Source organism: Trachemys scripta, chromosome 16, assembly GCF_013100865.1.
Source record: "Trachemys scripta elegans isolate TJP31775 chromosome 16, CAS_Tse_1.0, whole genome shotgun sequence".
Taxonomy (NCBI): Eukaryota; Metazoa; Chordata; order Testudines; family Emydidae; genus Trachemys; species Trachemys scripta.
In genome coordinates, this window is record NC_048313.1 from 20,844,022 (window position 1) to 20,866,491 (window position 22,470).

The window sequence follows — 22,470 nt, forward strand, 5'->3', positions numbered from 1 at the left end:
AACTGCCTTAATTACGTCAGTTAGTCTTCATCAAGGGCAGCCGTTTCCGCTACACACGCACGCAGCTTTCGAGCTACCCAAGCACTGGGGTTCAGCGGAGAGCAAATTGTTTCCTACAGAACTTTCATTCAGTTGGTAGAGACCCGGGACTCACACAGAAACGTGGTGGTGACAAATGTGTGGGGACAGGTTCCCTTAGCCTCAGGTCTTTTTACTTCCCCCACCCATCCCGCTTAAGCCCCCCACTATCCTCTACTTAGTTATTGAGTTAGATGAATTTTCTTTCCCTTATTGTTTCTGGTCGACATATTATTGAGGAGGACAAAGGATCCTTCCTTTCGAATTCCTATCAAATTATTTAGTCAGCCTGCAGACCGTAAAGCCTCGACAAAGCCACGCCACGATGATTGGCATGAAGGGACAAAGTCTTACTAATGGCAGAATGATTTGATTCCATGTCTCCTTCTGTTATGATCTCTCTTTTCTTTTAATCACACTGTGCAAAAAAAAAAAAAAATGGTTCCTGACCTAGCAGTCATGAACATGAATTGGACCTATGATGTTGTTTGGAGAACTGGCATTATGCTGTTGGGGGTGTCTTGAAGGGAAATACACATTGGAAGAGCTAGTCCAGACTATGTAACAAGCTACTGTTTCCGTCTCCTGTACAGCCCTCTCAGTATTCAATCTGATCATTTGCAGCGTATTTTGGTCCTTGAAGGTGCACTGAAGAACAAAGCAGAAAGCGGAAATCAAACTTACCTTCCGCTCTGTCTATATAACAGCAGAAGCATCAGATTTAAAATGTAATAGCCATTTTAGGTGCTATAATCAGGGGGTTCCGCTTTTAAGAACACATTATCTTGTGTTGCTCTGCTACAAACTGGATTATGAACTATTATCCACTGAGGACACGTGTAAAAGCTAAGTAACTGTCGATTAAGAAAATGAGTCGGCTAGGCTATATGATTAGCATCTTTCTTTGGCAAAGTAAAAGGAGATATTCCCCCCCCCCCAAAAAAAGAAAGCGTATTGGTAAAGTTTGGAAAGTTACATCTACTAGTCACCTATTTGGAAAAAAAAATCCAGGGTTACACACAAATAATACATGTGTGTATTTGTGCGTGTGTGTTTCCCCCTCAAGAATACCAATGACAGATAGGAATAAGGAGAAGAAAAAGGAGACAAAATAATTAGAGAAAAGGGGCTGAGACAGTAGAAGTGAATCTTCAGATATTGTGTGTTGTGTTATTATAAAAGAAATTCCCAGTCCACGTTGTGTTGACATTATAGAGGGGGAAAAAGTTTTGTTGTGGGGAAAGTATAATGATAAGACCACTATGACTGTTTTGAGTGTGCAAAATCTCAGAGTCCATTCTTTTTCTTACATCGGGTTCAGATTTTTGTGGGGGAGAAAGGGCAGTATATATATATATATATATTTCTTGTATTGTAACATTTCTGTGTTCTGCGTCCTACTCTAACTTTATGCTTAACAGTTCCTTAAACTTTCGGCGCAAACAATACATTTCGATTGCAGAAACAGAAATGTCCCTTCTACCTAGGAGAGACATTTAATGTTGATATTGTAGCTCAGATCAGACAAAAAAGCACGTGAAAAGAAGTAAATGTATAGTCCTAAGCCAACAGTTTTAAAACGTATCGTTTTTCTTTGTCTGAGGTATTTAATATGATCTTTTTAAAGTGTGGAAAGGGCATCATAGCTCTGGATTTGGTTCAAAGCAGTATTGCATGGAGAACGACTTTTGGGTTGGACACCTAGGTTGAACCAGGTTTGAAAAATGTAATATGCAAGTTGTAAAAAACAAACTAATAAAAAATCTCCTTTGTGGTACTGTAAATTAATATTTCAACAGGGAAAAGGCTGATTATTGCTCGTTTTAAGTGTAATTATTTGACATTAGTGCTGTGATAATTGAATGATTTAAAAGATTCATTATATATATACATATATATACATACCATTTCGCCTTTTCTGTATTAACAATTTGCAGATGTTTATCCCTTTCTTCTAACAGCATGTACAAGAAAAAATATCTATTCTGTAGATATTAAGATTGATTTTATACCAAAGACTACATCCCTGTAGAGAAATAGAAGCCTGAAGTTAATATATGTTTAGCAACACAACTCCAGAAACGCAATAAAAGTTAAAACCTCCCCTACTGTTTTTTAATTATGATATTAGATCAGAAGGCATGAGGATGTGAATTTATTGGCTTTAACAATTTTGTGTACATTTTCCTTATTTTTATGTAAAAAACATGGGTAGTCAAAAAGACACCACGCTGTTCGCGTTCATCTCACTTCATATAATTTTGTTTGCTTTGTGGCTAAACATGCACGCACTTTCTGATGCTGTTATTATCAGGGTAAAATATTAGCAATATTACTATATGCTCGATTGTATCATTTTTCTTCCCTATGTTTATATAATGCTCTTTCCCCAGCAGGTGTAATTTTAAAACCTGAAGGCTTTGTCTGTGTGTCTCTACGGGTTCCTATGTGTTTTATTCTTTGCTGCTTCTGGTGATTTTGTGGTGCTTTAAGAAAATACCTCCTGGGGAAGAAAAATATATTTAGAAGTTAGTAGGAGCTTGTAAATTCGTAACAGGGAGGCTAGGGTTTGGTTATAGGCTCCTCCATTTTGCTGCAGTTCAAGAAGTGCAGATATATATTTTTAATCCCTCCTTGTTTCAGTTAGCCGTTTGCCTCGGTTGAGCTTGGGAAATTGCATTGAAAGCTTAGCTTTCACTAAGATACGTGCCTGTGGTATGTTTGAAAAATCATCTGGAGCGGCTGTCTAGAATTTTCTGAATATTAACAAATCCTTCTGTTAAGGGCTGTTATGCTTAGGTGTCTTGGATTCTCAGACAGTCACCATGTTATTTAACCAGCTCTTGGGGTGTGCAGATGATCTTTACAAATGATTAACAGAATCAAATCAAGGCTATGTGTGTGTGTGTGTGTGTGTGTGTGAGGAGTGGGGTGGGGAGGGAGGAATATGTGGTGTTTGATTTATTTTTAAAGAAAGTTCACTCTGTTGTAGAGCAAGACAGGTTAAGAGGTAGGTTGGTATGGTCAAGGCAGGTATAATTAAACAAGGCCCAGAGCTCCAGTGGTTTATATTCAGATGCAAGCCATCGCCTTCAGCTGGAACACCCCCTTTTTAATAAATAGAGTGAAATTATTGTCCGGTTTGTGTCATCGTAACACCTTGGATTTTCCTTCATTCTATCTGGAGTGCAACTGTGCAGCCTAAACCATAGAATTTGCAGACAAAAGTTGCTGCTTGGAACTATAGTTATTTATGCTAATTACAGGGTGTCTGACAGAAACATAATAAATGTAGAAGGAGACGTATAGAAATATGTTTCTTCAGGCAGTATACAGTTTTACTCTTTGGGTTCAGGCTTGTTTTCATGCTGTTCTTTTAATTTACTTCTTTTTGAAATGTTCCCCCTCCCCTTTGGTTGACCTGTACTTCATATCACACCCCAAACCAAGATAACCTAATATGCCTTGGAGATTAGCATTTAGTGTAATTTAGAGATTTTTTCCCCCCTTCGGTTGCTCTAGACAAGCTTCCATCTGTGAATGTTTTTAATGGGATTCGTCTAGTGGAAACCTGAAATTTTGGAAAGACACCATAACACAGTTAAATAAATTGGTCCTGGGCTTTAATTGCGCTTCGGAATTTATTGTCTATTACCCCTACCTTCTGACACTAAGGAGTCTGGAATCCAAAGTCATAACTTCTAACAAAATTCTTAGCAACAAAGCGGTGTGTGTTTGTGTGTGTAGGAACACTTAAACAGGTAAAAACTTCTCTAGAGTAATTTTTAAACTGAATGCTCATTTTATTTACCTGTTCCCCTTTCCTCCCTTCATTTTGGCTTCAATTTAAATATTATGTCCATATAAAGGCACCTTTAGACAAGTCTCATCAGTAATATGTTGTTTTGAAGATCCTTTCTGTCCAACATGTTAAAAAAACCCAAGGAAATATGATATGAAAGTAGCCAAAGAAAATTGGAAAACAAAACAACAGCTAGCTGCATTGCTGTGGGATCCACCAGTAATAGTTTGCTGAAATTGGCCTTTTTTTTCATTGAGTGGCTTTAAAAAGGTAAACATGAAAAATAAAAGACATGTAGGAGATCAGGAGATATTTTCTACTGACTTCAGACAGTCTGCTCTACATTCATGCAATCCAACCCATTGTGTACTCTTTTTTCATAAGAGAAAGGGGGAGGGTGTAAAAGAACAAAAGAAAGAAAGAAAAAATTTGGGAAGGCAGAGGAGAGGCGAAAAGAATGAAGGACAAGGAAAAAATATAACAAGAGAAAGACATGCGGGGTGGGAGATGAACTTTATTCTGTTGAGGGATTAAAATCAAAGCGATATTCACTGCTCCTGTGTAAATTAGTGCTGTCTGTATGGTTAGTTTCGTTTTGTTTATGAAGAGATAACACAGCACGACTTCAGATTGCTTCGATGCAGGGTGTGTGTGTGTGTGTGTGTGTGTGTGTGTGTGCGTGCGTGCAGGGGTTAACCAGAAGGGAAAAGTAGATTATTAATACGAACTTGACAGTGTTAATTGAACCAAGTGGAAGCGGGGAATGCGTTTTTGGAGTCGCTGTTTGTCTGCCTGTCAAGGGTGGAGTGTTGTCTGCTAATCCCAAGGCCCGCACTGGAGTTTGTCGATCAAACCCCTTCTTGAATGTCTTCCTCTGGTAGCCAGTAACCCACAGAGAGTTGCTATTGCGATTTATAAAGAGCACCGCTTTCATCTTCCACACAGCTTCAGGGTGCAAATCCGGAGAGCTGCACTGGATCCCTGTGTGGAGCGCTGCCTAGTGTTCTTCAGGCCTTGAATTGCCACAAGGAGGTGGTGGGACTTGTGCATTTATTTATTTATTTATTTATTTATTTATTTCCAATTGCTGTGGGACTCCAAACTAGCCTTTGATACCGCTAGTTTAAGTTTTTTTTTTTTTTAATTGCAGTGTCACAGAGCTGAAAAGACACGGTCCTGGGCTTTTTTTCTTTTGCATCTCCTTGAAATCAGGGAAAGATTATCAAAGCGAAACTACAAGATTGAGGGAATAAAGGTCTGCAGTTATGTGCAATCAAAACAGAGAAGGAATGGATTTCTGCAAACTGCACACGCTTATCTGATGCACACACACACACACACACACACACACACGACCAAAGTGACTGGAAATAATTTCGCTCCAAAAGGTGTCAAAACTAAATGTGTCAAGACGGTGATCAATAAAATAAACAATGGCGTTCGCTTTTTTAACGTCACATTTACAAATCTACATGATTTTTGTTGTATTTCCCCCCAAAATTTGATATTGTTTATATTTTGCAGTGATATGTTGGTTTTGTTAAATGCACAGAAGTTTTTGCTTTCAGAATAATGGGGAGTGGAGGAGAAAGAGATATTAGACAGCCTACATGAGAAATGATAGTTCAACATCATTTCAGTAGAGGTAATCTTCCATTAAACAAGTAGCGAGGCATTTATGGAAACAGAATCATATCTGTTTAGAGACTATCTAGAACGTTCACAAATGTTGCAAGATAACCTTGTTGGGATTGATTGTGGAGCAAACCTGATTTTAATTCTAACGTTTACCTCCGGTTGGAAAGACTACTCCCTAAAAGAAGTATATTTCAAAATATGTATTCATTTGCCCTGCATTGCGACTCGACTTTATTCATGAAACCTTACGCTTACCCACGTAGAAGGTTTGATATGGACAAAAACATAAATGAACATTATTTTACTTCGCTACAGACTCAGAATTATGTTATGCAATTACACAGCTAAATGTTCTGATAATATTATGCTAAGCCATGTTTTTATTTTACTTTAAGATGAGCTGCCTCTCTCTGTTTTGAACTGGGTAATTTCTCAAAGCATGCTACTCCTTGAATGAAATAGGCTGGTACTGCAAACGTTATGATTCTTTAAAAAAAAAAAATCCTATGCAGCTCTATGGAGAGTAAACAATTCTATTTAATGAAAGTTTCCGTGTAAATAAAAGAAATCTTGGCCAGCAATGTTTTTCTTTGTGTAACACTAGAAATACACCATTCACAACTAAATTAGTGACCTTGTCTGCTTGTGTTAAGGTTACAAGAACTGTTTTTACTTATTTAAACCCTGTGTTTTTATAATCTCTGCTCGTTATGTATTTCATATATTGTATATTTTGTCATTCCCCCCCTCAACATTTTTCCACTAGTCCTCCTTTGCACTCACTGCTTTTCTCTATCTCTCCCTCTGTATATAAAGTCCTCTCTCTCTCTTTCTTTCTGCATATATGTCCAGAGCCAACCATTCTTTTGTAAGGCTCCATTTACAATAATTCAGCCATGTACCAAAGACAAGATTCCTTTACACATCCACGTTTTTACATCACAGCATCTTAGCAATCTTACATAGTGAGTAGTCAACAAAAATGGAAATAGAGAAAGAATGATGAGTATAATTTTTTCCCTCATGAACATAAAAACAACCGTCACTAGAGACTTTTGATTGACAAATAAATTGAACTCAATAGAGGCCAAAGGGGACATTATACTCCTATAGGAATATTTGCCTTTAAGGACTCACATAAAGCATAGGATCTAAAACGGAATGAGAATAAATTCTGAGAGAGAACGAGATGATGACTTCAGATTTCATAGACTCTGTCCGAATTTGGATTTTCATACACACAGAGAGATCAATTTCTATTTAAAGTGGTCCTTTGATAGAATTAAATACATTTCTAACAGAAACTAGGACAGACTTGTGCATATTTATTAAGAACTTTGGAATTAAGGTGCAGTCTTAATCTTTTCTCAGTTGAAACATGGGCTGTAAGTTTCTAAGGGTTGGGGGCTTTTTAAGCAACATCATATATTAATTCATATTTAGGCATGTATCTGTAGCCATCTGCTTTTTCTTCATGCTCGAATTTCCTATGTTACATACTGGGAGGAAAAGCATTCATGTCATGTGTGTTCACGGGACTTACATACACTGTCCATAATATATGTCACTGGTGCATGCTGAATCACTAACGGGCATATGCCTCTGTCTTTCTCTCTTTCTCTATCTCTCCTTGTCTATCTGTCTCGCTCTGCGAGAAACCACCATAACCTTCTGAGACTCCACTTTTCTTGTTCTTGCAAAATTTTGAGCATTCACCTTCATCCAACTCCAGTTACTATGAAATTCGAAGTGATGAATTGCCCTTCTCAGCACTAGATAATCCCCATTTTTGTTTCTTTAAAAAAAAAAGTGGCTATTCTGTGTAGGTTATTCTTATCCTCCTCTTCCAGAGAAATCAACTAACTCCATTCTTCCAGAATCCAATGGGCGTGATCTATTTACCTACCTGCCTTTCTCTACAAAGGGAAGGTTATTTCTTTCAAAATGCAGACCGAATGTTAGGAATTTAAAACAAAAAACAGAACCCAAACTATTTCAATCGCTTTGGCAAAAAAAAAGTTTCCATACATTAAAATAATAATAATATAAGTGTCAAGTGTCCATTGTTGCTTGCTGTAGATATTCAGAAGGTTTTCCCATTCCCAGCTACGCCTTATAGCCGAAATTCACTCTTACAGTTTTATTTAATGAAAGACACATTTATGAACAATCAAATGATCCTCGTAAAAATTTTATTGAAGGACATAAAAACATCCACGGCTACTAGCCGAACAATTCAGAGAGAATCTGCAAAAGCTGTCTTTTGGGGGGAGGGAGGCGGTGGTGGTGTTATTATTTTCCACTCATGTTTTACAAGGTTATCCTTTCCACTCCAGAAGACAGTTATTAAAAAATAGATATGCATGTGACCAACAGATTTCTTGCCCTAAAGCAGGCTTGACGACTATATTTCCCTGTAACAGATGACAAAAAGTCCATTTATTTTTAGGCTAAAAGAGCCTAAAATCAGATCCTTCCGTGGGTGGTGCTGAAGTATGATGGGAAACACACCTCTATTACACTTTGAACCAGTCCCTTTTTACTGATATTCAATTTAATGTATCCATTATAGAATACAAGCTGCAGAAGCAAAGGACAGACAGAGACAAATTACGTCAAGAAATAGTTCCTGGGATACCTTACACACATACCTTATAGGCTCACTAGCTTTTTATGCCAGACATAGCCACCTCTGGCTAATGAAATGCAAAAGGAATAGCTTCTAATATCTGCATTATTTCAAGAGTTTTATGAAAAGCCAGGTCGCATAGTCTCTATTAAAAAAAAAAAAAAAAAAGACCTGCGGATTGATCCACACTGTATTTTTGGGTAAATACAATCACGTGAGAGCTGAGAGCCAATAGCAAACTGGGAAAGGCTGAAAAAATAATTACCTGCCCTGATTGTTCTATGAGAAGATAAAAAGTACACATACAGTTCATACAATAATCTTATGAATGTAAAAGAGGGGGGAACATGTCGGCTTCTGGTCCCATAAGCAACTATTATGTAGATTCCTTGATAAGTCATGAAAATGAAGAGCTCTTGGCATCAAGGTTCCCAGCCACTGGCTCTCACCCTGCAGCAGCTAGACCTTCAGGATTAGTACCGGACTGTGCCGATTTTCCATCCTGCAGTTTTGCCCCTAAACCGGCCGTTTTTACTACTTCATGGGCTCCCGTGCATTCTCAGTCTTCTGTGGTTTACCATCCGTATACCCACCAGCCTCACATTGGGGCTGACACCAGGTATATGCGCACTTGGTTGGAACCCATCTCAGGCGCTGTGTCCTTCCCTGGCTTCCCACCCAGCAGCAGGCATTACGGGCTGAAGCCGGACGCTTTCCCCGGCCGAAGGGCGGAATGTGGCCCGGTGGACGGGCGTAGTTATCCGGATTACATGTACGGATCCCCGGGTGATCTCAGAGACCGAACTCCGCAGACTATACCCTCTCCGGAATCGGAGGCAGTCGCTTCGAGCAAACACAAAGAAGAAAAGAACGAATTAGACCCTAGTAAGTTGAAGTCATTCTTGTTTACAACCGGGGAGGCATTACAGCCTCTAGTACAGTACTCAATAAAATGAAATTACCTTAGAGGGCCCTGTCCTAAAACTCCAGATATACAGGAAGACCTGGGTTTAAAAATTCCCCTAGTCTAACTTCAGGACAAAGTAGTTTCATTTTCATTTAAAAAAAAAACGATAGGGGGGAATCTATTTGTTTCTTTGGTAAAATATTCATAACCCAGCCTCCCCACCAAAGCTCCTGCCTCTCAGATATTTCCACTTTCAGTCAAGAAGAGTCCCTTCTAGTTGAGAGTTAATTCAGTGATTTGTGTGTGGGGGGTGGGGAGAAAAACACCTAGGGATAAATAGAGAGAGGTATATACATGTCTTTAAAAATGCCCACCTATGTAATTATTCATAAAATACTCCAAACATGTGGGAAGAAATGGAAAGGTGGTTGCCCTGAGAAAAGTGTTAAGGAGTGTGGATTATGGGAGGCAAAGGCATACAGAATCTATGGGATAGATAAAGGCGAAAAGCAGCTTTAGGCAGGATATTGGACCGAACACTTGAAAAAAAGCCCATCTTCTTTAGTGCAAAAAACTTGAGCAGTGTAGGGGATCTGATTAGCCAGATGCCCCTTGCACCATTACAAATGTAACCGGTCTTTTCCACTCTAAAATGTTCATCTCAGAATGACCATATGTCTCTTAAATGCAGATAGTTGCTTCTGACAGTATAGTGAGTGCATAAAGGCAACGCACATAGAGCAAAATAAAGTGTGATTCCAAATCTAGTGGAACTAGAATAAACGTCCAGTTAAGTCTGTGAGTGTGTATGCCTGTACACACACACATGTACACACACACACACTCACACACACACACATACACAAGCATGCCATGTGTTTATTAAGACTTCTGGCCTAACAATCTGATGAAATGGTGATTTATAAATTATAAATTGTGAGTCTGTGGGTGTCGATGTATCCCCATATGTACCTCTATATGTATGCATTCATAGATATAAGTATCCATATGTGACTATATAAAGTAAGTCTGTGATAAAACAAGTAGTAGGATCAGGGAAAACATTCTCCTTTGCTGGTAGATGGCTCTATAAAAAGCCTACGGTTGGATCAAGGAGATGATTCTAACGATAAAACAGTGTATTTTTTTTCGTTCTAACAAAGTGGGGATGGGGCAGCAGAGAGAAAGGTCTTTTAGGCTTGAAGACTGTATTTTTTGGAGCCAATGGATTTATTCTGTGGCATCCTCCAGATATTAAAAAAAAAAAAAAAAAAAAAAAAAAAAAAAAAGCTAGTCATTCCAGGACTGGTCTGGTTATAGAGAAGGTATTGGAGAGCAGAGGCTGTAAAGAGAGTTTATGGGCCTATAAAATGGTGGGAATTTTTACTTTTTATGACTATGTTCTTAGATTACTCCTGCTAGGGGATGATTATTATTTTAAACCCATTGCTACGGTTTTATTTACTGAAACTTTTATCTGAGAGCAATAGTAAAAGGAAAGGAAATGCCCCCCCCCTCCAAAAATAAACACATTCATGCCTTCTGAAGGTCACTTTAAAATATTTACCTACTTCCTAATTAAACAAGTTTATTTAAAAAATAATAATCTGGGTGTGAAGAGAGGGGAAGCCAGCTGTTGAAATTAATGATATTTTTTTAAAAAATCTTCTCTCTCAGGCAATCCCGTCGCAAATTGGATTCACGCACGTTCCACAAGGAAGAAAAGATGTCCTTATACAAAGTATCAGACCCTGGAACTGGAAAAAGAGTTTTTATTCAATATGTACCTCACACGGGACCGGAGGTACGAAGTAGCCAGAGTTCTTAATCTCACTGAACGCCAAGTCAAAATCTGGTTTCAGAACAGGAGAATGAAAATGAAGAAAATGAATAAAGAAAAAACCGATAAAGAACAGCAATAAAGTTGGCAAAGTCAAATCAATGCAAGAGAAAGGAGGAGAGGGGAGGGAGGAAGGAAAAGCCGTTTCTTTGGTTCGAAATGTTTCTGACTTTGAATGTGCTGATCAGTGTTTAGAATTAGTTAAACACAGCCAAGCGTTTGGGAGCACCATGCTTTTATAAAATGCAACTAAAATAAAATGATTTTTTGTCCTTTTCAGAAAACATAAAAGAAAAGTACTTGAATTTTTTTTTTAGTATTTTATTTCGTAAGTTAAACTTATCCAGTGTTTTATTTTTTTAATTTCATGACTTTGTGAGTGCATATTTTGTACAAAAGAAAATGAGAAAAAAGGCTCAAAAATGTTCTGTCATAGTGTTGGTCTGGTGTACTTATTTGTGTATTTTATTCCTGTCTCAGACCCGTTCTGTAATATTGTTATGTTTGCTATAGTAGAACAGCTCTATGTAAATATATACTTAACGTTACAAAAAGAAAAAAAAAAGAAGGAAAAAAAACCCCTTATCATGCAGGTGTCTTTTATTTAAACTCCACTTGAGAAACGACAACCAGAGTTTATTTTTCAATGGTATTCAAAACTATGTTGGGATTCTTAAAGGAGACACCCTCCTTGCACCAGTGAATTTAGCACTGATAAAAATCGCAGTCGGTTGAAATGGAATTTGAAATATACCTTATTACAGGAAGCAAATGAAGATGGGTGGAAAGAAAGGACGCTGCTTCCGCTCACAACATTTTGTATTTAATAGCATAATCATAAAATGCGTTTAGGTAAGGGTTATACGTGCCATAAATTTTTAGGTCTGGATAATTAATTGTAGTAATTTATGACCCCGGGCAATCGAAGTATATGTAAAAGATTAAATATGTATGCTGGAAAGGGGTGCTTGCGGCAACATTCCTCTGTTTGACATCCGCCTATATTGCAACTATTCTGCGTTGTCAATGAGATGCCACGGCTTGTAGGTTTCTTCATCTCCTTGCACCTCAGCTGACGTTATGTTGCAAAGTAAAATATAATCGATTGGGGAGGAATGTTAAAAAAAATAAGAAAACAAGAAAATGTGGGGGGGAAGAGAATTTTTCGGTCTAAATGAAATACGTTCCCCCCCCCCCCAACCTCCCGCCTCCCTTTCTTTCTGTACAGAGGTCTGGCTTGTCTGCTGTGGTAGGTAGGGACCAGTGCTACCAGTCTAAAATGGGTAGGAAGTTTCTGTTGTTGTAGTGGTTCGTGACAATTTTAAGTGGCCCAGATGGGCGAGAACAGGCTGTCACAATACATTTTTAGCTTGAGGTATAAATTGATGGGTGCTCAGAGGCTGCTCAAAGAGAGACAAGAGGGGGAGAGAAAGTATAAAAAATGATCAGCGGGGGATGCTTAATCATCCAAACTTGTTATAAGGTGCCTTTCTTTAATGAAATCAGGAGAGCAGGGTTCTAATCTTTCTAATCAAAAGCAGAGCGAGGTAGTAGGATATGCTTGTCGCCTTTGGCTTCTCAGCCTTCTCCGAAATAAAAAATCTGGAAGCCATTACCCACTGATCTTATAAAATATTGCCCTTTAATATTTCTTTCTTAACGTTTTGAGGTTTTCCCCCCCTTTATTGATTTGTACTCTCGCTTTTATGGCATTGGGGCTTTTATTTAAGGTGGTATGGGTCCACCACAGTACCTCAGCTCGAGCAACATCCTGGAAACAGTGGCAGCTAACTGCTCAGTTCATTCAGAGCCCAAGTCCCCTGCTCTTTATGTTTGGAACGTCCTAAGGAGCCCACTGAAATGTGCAGGTTAAAAGGCATTTTAGCAGAGCCAAGAAGGATGGGCCAAAAAAAAAAAAAAAAAAAAAAAACCAACAGCAACAACAACAAAAACACAACCACCACCAAAACTGAATCCAGTCCAACCCAACCAAAAATAGTCCTGTCATTTCGTGTATTTTTTCCCGTTCTCCTCCCCTTCTAAATCCGTCTGCGTGAACTCGATTAAAAACAAACAAACCACTGTTGCGATTTCAAAATGGATTGGCCACCTCATATTTGCAATGGAGAAAGTTCACCCCTTATATTGGACAAGTTCCCACTTTGGATGGGACTTTTAAATCAGCTTCGGGCCCACCTCTCTGGTGGCTATGTAATGAAATGCTTTTATTAACGTTGAAAAGAAATGATCCATGCGTCTCAGTTTTGAACCCCCCCCCCCATTCAACCCGATCTCATTTCCAAAGAGACCATAGGTCGCTTACCCTCCCCCCAGTCCATCCTGCAGTCTTTACTCCGGCACAAGTCCCATTGGAGCTTATGGGCACGAAGGGATATGGCCCCTTTTGTCTCCGTCGAGGGTTTTCTTTTGTTGGTGATGGGCTGTTTTGTTTTAAATCCTGCTGCAGTTACAGTTCATGTGCAAGGCTCTTAACTGCAGAGTTGCCCCATAATTTTAAGTGTCACTTGGCCGTTGGGTGATAGTGGGGAATAATAACTGAGCAGGCATTGAAATGCTCTGCAATTGGAGAGTCTTACCCTTTCGATAAGAAAAAGAAAAGATGCAACGTGACTTAAAAAAAAGAGAGAGAGAAGCACATTTTCAGAACCTTGCGGTGAGTATTGCTGGTCATGAATGTAACAATAATACTCAAATGGAGGATCTTCCTTGGGCATATGGTTTGCATCTCTGTGTATATATATTCCTGCTTCGTTTAAAGATGGCCCTTTTTGTAACGCACACAAAAAAGACAGGATACTACAGCTTTGAAAGCTGTCCATAGGTACATTTCCGCAGGGGGGAAAAAAAGCCAGTTTTACAACTCTGTTTGTGTCACTGCTATGTGTGCTGAATAGAATTGAACAAAACAGGACCACAGAACTGGCTAGACGTCTGGGTTTAATTGTTTTATGGTTTAAATAAGGTGGATGCTTTTCTCTTTGAAACCGGATTATTGGAATGTTTTGTCTACAAACTACAAACAACAGACCCCCTTGGCTCAGGGGGGAAAAATACCACCCTAAATTAAAACTGATAAAAGCACTGAAGGTTGAAGGAGAGAGATGGTACGCTGCTGTGTTTGTTTGTCAGTGTGTATACACGTTGTGCTTTTTTATAAGTTCCTTAGCAGAAAAAGAAGAAACATAAATTATTTGTGCAAAAATACTACCCTCTTGTTTATGAAGAAACAGTCACTATCTCATTATATTGCTAAGGCGGCATATCAAGCTCTCTGGGAAATCAGAAATTCGTGTAATTATTGGTTATAAAATGCCTTCTGATAAGCTCAGTATACCCATAGCCACTTCACAGTTTAGTCAAATCATACAGTTTTCTTTGGCTTTATATATATATCTATATATATCTTTATATATATATCTAAATCAGATTATATATATAGATATAGATATATAAAATCTGATTTAGATGCTGAAGAAACCGCTCCTTTTCCTTTTTGACAGAGGGATTTCTCTCTCTCTCCCTCTCCCTCCCTCCCTCTCTCTTTTTTTTCTCTCTCTCTCTATCTTGGTTAAAGAAAACGCAAGATGGCGCTGTTGTTCAATATTAGAAGTCGTTTGGCCCATTAAGTTACAACGCATCCTATTACACCTTTAGGCCTCTAAAAGGTTGTAAGAAAAACAAATCAAAACAAATATGTATAAATTCCCTCACCTATGACTTGTAAATTAGCTTATAATGTGTATCGGAAAAGCAAACACATTAGAAACTGTCAAGGTGATAGCAAAGCTCTGATTCTTAGGTAAAATAGTCTTTCAATAAATAGATTTAAAAAAAATATCAGTTAATTATATCTGATGAGACACAGAGTCCCTCAGTCCAGCAGCAACTAGTAAATATATAAAATGCTTGCGGAGAAAGCTGTTTTGTTGAAGTCTTTTTCTTTATTAAAGCTAACACAAGTTACACCTTTTCAAGAATATGTTTCTGAAAAAAAAAATGAAGCCGTAACATTTTTTTTGGTAGTAAGATCAGAACATTAACTTGCACCCATGACAAATACAATAAAAAAATCTAATCCTACAATACAGACAAATTTATAAAGCTACATTCCGAAGCGTGGCGGCACACACACACAAACCAAAAAAAAAAAAAAACTGTAGACAAAGAACAGTACTTTCCCTGGATCGTAAATGTCAAGATATTTTTAGGAAAATCTGAGAGTTGCACATAACTGATTTAATTAGAATGTTTTTTGCATGGACCTTGAAGGTAAACATTTATTGTTAAGCCCTCATACGGCTCGATAAATAGTCTGCATTATTTAGTGTATCTTTAGGTATCACACAAATGCACATTCGGCTAAAAATGCAGCTAATGTTTCAGTCACATAATTTAATTTCAAGAAGAGACTATCTGAATTCTCAGTCATTAAATATAAATCCACCGCCATGTATAGAATGTTTAGTTATTGGGTATTTAAAAGTAGGAATTAGGTTGATCATATCCCTGTAAAATGGTTACATTGACTATTAGCTGCTAATTAAGGCGTTTATATCCCCAGGTGCTTATTTCCCCCTTTAAATTGTTTTTAGGGGTTTAATGAGACATAACATTTTCTCATGTAAAATTCGACATGCTAATTCTACCCTGTTTATAATTATTTTTAATGTGTGGATAATATTTGCTCACCGCACACGTATCTTTTCATTTCAGTCATAACCTACGATATGGTTGGAAAATTGCTCTCCGTATATATATGTATATATGGGGAAAAAATTCCAATTTGTGAAGCTTTTTGAAAGAGAAAATACAATCGTTTGTTTTATTTGGGGACACCTAATAGACATGGGAAGGGGTTGTTTTATTTTCTCCCTCCTGAAAAGATGTCTACTTAAAAAAAAATACACCTAAATGCCAGTCTCACCAAATATTTTAACTAGTTCATGCCACTAAAATGAAGAATTGGAACCCGGGAAATATCTTCGTAAGTTTGGGTTAAAATGTATTTCACTCTTCCACACTTCAGAACAGTTGGCATTTCTTAGGTCTTTTCTGAAATTAATTAACTTGCATTTTCAAAAAGAACATGGGGGGAAATTTGAAGCGATCGCTGGAAATATTTGAAGGGAAAACGCTGACAGTTAATATCACTCCATAATTTATAGACGTGACTTTGATTTTTTCACTTTTAAAAAGCTGCAGAACAGCACAGGAAGGATTAATTTGCAAACCTTTTTCCCTTCAAAATTTTAAGAGGAAGACTTCTGGCTTATCCTATATTTAATGGTCTGAGTTCCTTAATGCTATCATAAAATGAAGTGTCTCAAGTGAAAGGTTTCAATGAATGGTCATTTATAGTGAAGGGAAACTAGAGGGGGAAATAGGTGCTTTAGCAGCATCTGCAAAATTAAAACATGGAAACAACTGTCTGTGATTTAGAAACATGTCGATTTTTAAAGGCAACCCTAACCACACACACACAGACACCCACCCACCCACACAGACACCCACACAAAAGAGAGTTCATACTTTCTGTCCCATTTTTCCTCTCTTTCTTCAAAAGTAGCTTTCTTAAATGCATTGTTTACTTTATTTCCTTGACATGATGCTTTCCTGTTATTTTCAGCGGTGGGTTTTCAATGGTTGGTCCAAAAGGAAGAGGAAAAAAAAATCCCAGACTCTTCATTTATTTATTTATTTATTTATTTATAAAATAGGGCAACAATAACCAACCAATCAAACCAATTGTCTCCTATAGGGGCAGCTTCTCTTTTTGTTCTGTTTGTTTGTTCCATTTCGATTTTTCAACAACAAACAACAACAACAAAAATAGGAAGAAGGGATGCCAATGAGCTGAATAGGGTGCCGACTCATAACCCTACAGACGTAGTGTCAGAAGAGAAGAGACGAAAACCTCGCTGTAAATACGTAACCAACACTCAGTTGGTTTCCTGTTTGTCTTTAAACCCCATCAAAATATCGCCACGAAAATAATATTTCTATTGACACCGAATTGGTCTGGCTGGCGTTTCTTTTACCTGTTGAGGTTACCTAAATTGACCTCGCTGGCGCATGTATTTGCTGAGATAAGTGAAGAGGCTCGCTTGCAAAAAAGCACCTAAAGATATTAATGCGCACCTTTCATAACCCTCCTTCATTCATTAGATATGTTTTTCCCCCTTCCCCTCTGAAGGCTGGTTTTTCCACGTACCCTTCACCCCCTTCAAGACCCCCCAAATCCTTGTCATTTTCTTTCTAGCCTGTCTTGGTGTAGAAGAGTGATGAGTACAAATCGCGTGTGAAAGCGCCACACCATCGGGATTTTGAGGAATTTGCCTATGGTGTTAAAGGGAAGGAGCAACTTACAGACAAACTGAGAGAGAGCTCTACCTACCGACAGATACAAGAGAAGTCAAGAGCATTAAGAGGCATAAAGCAGCCGTATACACACTCAGGCACTATGAAACGTCTTTGAGAGCTCATAAAAAAAAAAAAAAGCCACTAAACTCAGGACTTTATACAGTCCAGGGAGAGCCTAGCACTAATCTCCTAGAATTAAAGACTTTTTTTTTTCATGCGAAAGTCATGAGTTCCTACTTTGTAAATCCTCTTTTTTCCAAGTACAAAGGCGGTGAATCGCTGGAACCAACTTACTACGACTGCAGATTTCCACAAAGTGTAAGCAGGAGCCATGCTCTGGTTTATGGTCCGGGCGCTACCGCTCCCAGCTTCCAACACCCTTCACACCATGTCCAAGAGTTTTTCCACCACGGAACCTCCAGCATCTCTAACTCTGGATACCAGCAAAACCCATGCGCCTTGGCGTGTCACGGAGACGCGTCTAAATTCTATGGATATGAAGCTCTACCAAGGCAGTCGCTTTATGGTGCCCAGCAAGAGGCGACCGTTGTACAATATCCTGACTGTAAATCGTCTTCCAACAGTAACTCTAGCGAGGGACAAGGCCATTTAAATCAAAATTCGTCTCCCAGTCTCATGTTCCCATGGATGAGACCACACGGTTAGGACATTTTTTTCTCTCCTCCTTTAACTGTTTTTTCTTTATTTTATATCTATATATATATCTATATATGAAAAAAGATAGACATAGGCTGTAAAGTCTGAAAGAAATGAGCAGTTTTGTAATAATATTTCTTCTTCCTAGGAAGTCCTTTGAAAGCAAACAAGCCAGCAGTTACTAGAGAGACAGCAAGGTGATACTGTGCAAAGGGTTTAAATCACAATAAAGTAAAACTTGTTTTTTATTGCTTGCCTTGAGGATAGGCAATAAGATACAGCTCCCACGAGGTTATTTGCATGTTGATAATACACTGCTCTTTAAAATGTCATAGAGCCTTTCTTAACCGCTTGGAGACTTAGGCTAAAAGGTAGGAACTTGCATAAGGAAATTATTCATACTTTACATATGTATGTTTATATATATATATATATATATATATATATATATATATATATATATATATATATAAAACATTACACATATATAGGTATATATGTAAAGTATTACTCTCTATATAGCTATCTATCTATATCTATCTATATCTATATCTATCTATCTCTAGCTCTCTCTCTCTCTCTCTATATATATATATATAATTAAATACAAGTTAAACTTAAAGGGGAACTTAGTTCAGAGCTGGGTGGGATGGAGGGAACATTCTACTGTCCTGGACAGGAAAAGATAAAGGGAGAAAGGAAAATGGACTTAACAGAACTTTGTTTGATGAAGTAAACTGCAACCATTCCTCATTTATACAGAATCCTAAATACTTCAAAGTACAAGTTTCTCTCCCCTAGCCTCAAGATTGTATATAATGCTTGTTAATTCAAAACATATGAAGGTTAGACTATCGAGTGCTAATTTTAAAGGACAATCTAAGCAATAAAGTTTCCCCCAGCCCCCAAGAAGACCCACTTGCCTTGTAAACGCTTTTAGGCTTTGGCCCAGAAAAGGCTTAAATTAGACATAAAGTGGGAAAACGTTATTTATCAAAACTTTGATTTACAGGTAACCACATGTCATCATTTCGAGCTATAAGATATTTTAGCAAATCTATGATTTTTTCTCACCGAGTAAGCACTATGCAGAAGGGAGTGTAAGGAGTCAGATTCAGATACATAAGCCCTTTTTCTTTTGTTGTTGTAAATGTCTATTTATGTAACTGTTTTCAATACACTTCCTGTGTATGTATATACATACACATATGTACACATCTCTATATGTGTATACACACCCACACACACATTGATAATACAAACACACAAGGGAGAGGTAGCTTATCCAACAAAAAGGCAGGTCCTCAGGGCTCAAAAATATTAGGAAGCTGTGAACATATATTTAGTGAGCTACATTTGCAAAAGGAAACCACAGTTAGACATTTTGCAGAAGAGGAGTGGGCTGGGAGAGGTTGGATTAGTAATAAAAATATTTTTAAAAAACATAACTTGTTTAATTTGATTTAACACCACAGCTAAAATCCATCAAATATTAGGAAGCTGGGAGGATATATTTTGTGAATTACATTTGCAAAGGGAAACAAGAGGTGGATATTTTGCAGAAGAAGGGTCTGGGGTGGGAGGGAGCATGATTAGGGTTTATTATTATTATTATTATTATTATTATTATTACAAATAAATAGTTTGTTTTATTTCGGGGCTGCAGGCATAGAGAAGGGAAGACCACCAGTGTCTCTAGGAAAGATCAGGCAAGGAGTTAAAAAAAAAAAAAAAGCACAAGGAGAGAGCTAACAAGTTATGTTGTTTGTGTTCTATAGCTCCCGGAAGGCGCAGTGGCAGGCAGACTTACAGCCGGTATCAGACCCTGGAGCTAGAAAAAGAGTTCCTCTTCAACCCTTATTTGACACGGAAGCGGCGGATTGAGGTCTCTCACGCCCTGGGACTGACGGAGAGGCAAGTGAAGATATGGTTCCAGAACAGGAGAATGAAATGGAAAAAGGAAAACAACAAAGACAAGCTCCCGGGGGCCAGGGACGAAGAGAAAACCGAGGAAGAAGGGAATGAAGAAGAGGAAAAAGAAGAGGAGGAAAAAGAAGAAAGCAAGGACTGATTTCTCAGCTCCTTGAAGTCTCGTTTTATGGCAGATGATAAATCGAGATGTTTACGACGGTCATTTGCTTTTATAGAGTATAGAATGGAGAGCCTCACACAGCAGTAACTACCTGTCAAACAGTTGTAGCCTTTTTTATTGTCATAGAACAACTTCCCCTACTTTTCTCTCTCTCTATATATATAGCTGCATTTTTGGTTTCATAAATATATAGTTGGCTTTATTACAACAGCAGGAGGGGGGAAAAAAACAACACAAACCAATCATTGAAGCAAATGCCACATCTCCAAACAGTAGATTCCCCCTACTCCCACTCCTATCTATCTAGATAGAGATATATAGATAGATATATAAATGTATGCATCTTATGTATTTGTTTTAATAGGTTAGAATAGTATTTCTTCTCTACCTTGGTTTTCCCCATTCATGATCCAAGGGGAAGTATGATATTGCTTTCTGGTAGTCTTAGCTTATTTTTAATATCTATATATATCTATATATCTTCAGTGCTAATACCCAGTTATCATTTAACTTTTAGCTGCCTGTCTGAATTGGAAGATTGGTGGGTGACTATAGGTGACACCACGCACATATTAGCTATATATGAATATATCTGTATGTAGATAATACCTATACGCCTATGTCTCGGTAGGCCAAAACATGAAGGCTAAGAGCCTAACATTTCATGATTTATATAGGCACTGTTTACCATTTCACTGTGTGAGCACTCGAAATTCTTAATATACTACCTAAAGGGAAACCTGCAATAATAAACAAATCTATTATCAACAAGGGGCTTACATATCCTAAATTTTACTTGGTCAGAATTTATTAAAGGAAAAGAGCGAGCGAGCTGCGTTTTGCCCTGATGCAAGCTACTAAGTAGCATAAAATAAAATGATAATAATAAAAAAACCTTGTAATGTACTTTTCACTACCTATAGAAGGAGTCATGCTTTCAAAGTATTTGTAATGCGGTTTTGTTGTATTTGTTGCTGCTTATTTTCTTGGAAAAAAAAATTCCCAACAACTGAAACTGCCTAGTTGAGAACGCACAGTATTGTATTATTTTATTGTGCTTATAAAGTAGTGTAGAACTAAATTGCACTGAATGTATAGTTATCTATTTGTCTTGACTTATCTGTTAATGCAACATGCTCGGAAAAAAAGTCATTTGTTTTATGTAAAAGCATAGTTCTGCGTGTTCAAACTCTGAATGTAGCAATTTCTGCCAGAAGCCAATTTCTGGACACCGTGGATTTGTATTGTATACGTGAGACATTACGTAAATAAATAAATAATAATAATTAAAAAAAGATTTTAAAAGGGCTGAGTTGCGTAAATTGTTATGCATTAATTTAAAACCATTCACACACACACACACACACACATACACAGTTAGGAGATGCCAATGAGTCCCAAGTAATATTTCATACATTCAAGTTACTGGTCCCCATGCTCGCACAGTTCAAAACCAAGAGCCATCTTTAAGTTGCAAGGAAATCAGGATGTCTGACTCTTGGCACAACTACAATAAATGTGGGTAATTAGACATGGTGAATAAGCGGGGGGGGGGGACAAATAAAACCTGGTATTATCATTACCAATGCAATATTGTTTACTGATATGTAGTCTTAGGGTTTTTTTTTTTTAAACTCCATTTTCAAGTTGCAAGCTTCCAGAAATATTCATTGTTAAAATTCTTCTCTTGGTATGAAACATGCCTACGCATGTCCACATTACCCTATAGTTCTTCCTTGGGGTGGATGGGGGAGGGAGGGAGAGGAGAGAAAGAACAATGTATTAAAAGTAAATAGCTTTATTTTACTTTCCTCAGCTGGGAACTTCTACTGAAAGGTCTCAAAAGTGTAACATTCTAGTCTTCCATAGCTCTAAAGTGCAGCAAATCCTTCACTCTTTCTTTCTTTGCTCAAAATGAGGTTACAATAACCCAGAAGATTCAGAATTTTTCATGTCATACGTATGTGCAATTTGCTACTTGCAAGCGATCGTTATGAAGCGATTGAGAGATTGGAAAGAGATTATGTATACATTAAAATGTGCTTTAACTACGTTGTAGAGATATTCATAAGCCATACTTGGACTGTATGCGAATATAGTTAACTAAGTGAAACCCTTATAAGCATCTTACGAAGAAAATTGTCATGAAAGCAATGAATAGCTTTTTCAGATGCAAAATCAGAAATTATTTTTATGAATAAATAAATCAATTCCAGTTATCTCTCTTGCACCTGAAGATGTCCAAGTGACACGACACTGAATCTCTTCCAATAAAACCTGAATGTGATGACTTCAGTTCTTCCCTTTGTAAAATAGGAATATTATAAATATGCCCCTCAGCGTCATTTTGTTAAACCATATATGCTGCTCTCGAAAATGTTTCTTTTTTTCTTGTCTGTTGATAAATGGACTACATCATATAGTCGTAGTGGGTATAAAAGTGACG

At 37.7% G+C, this 22,470-nt stretch overlaps 3 protein-coding genes across 6 annotated transcripts in view; all 3 read left to right on the forward strand.

Annotated features, from left to right (window-relative positions):
• The window catches only part of HOXC4 (homeobox C4), a 94,775-nt gene that overhangs the window by 1,241 nt on the left and 71,064 nt on the right, over window positions 1–22,470 (forward strand). The gene's annotated exons all lie outside the window — the stretch shown is intronic.
• On the forward strand, window positions 8,317–11,217 carry HOXC9 (homeobox C9). The gene is made up of 2 exons (XM_034792808.1): window positions 8,317–9,032; window positions 10,732–11,217. Exons 1-2 carry the CDS (start codon window positions 8,495–8,497, stop codon window positions 10,974–10,976), a joined length of 783 nt encoding a protein of 260 aa, XP_034648699.1. The 5' UTR covers window positions 8,317–8,494; the 3' UTR covers window positions 10,977–11,217.
• HOXC8 (homeobox C8) lies at window positions 15,739–21,319 on the forward strand. Its single transcript, XM_034792812.1, has 2 exons — window positions 15,739–17,936; window positions 19,711–21,319. Exons 1-2 carry the CDS (start codon window positions 17,501–17,503, stop codon window positions 20,001–20,003), a joined length of 729 nt encoding a protein of 242 aa, XP_034648703.1. The 5' UTR covers window positions 15,739–17,500; the 3' UTR covers window positions 20,004–21,319.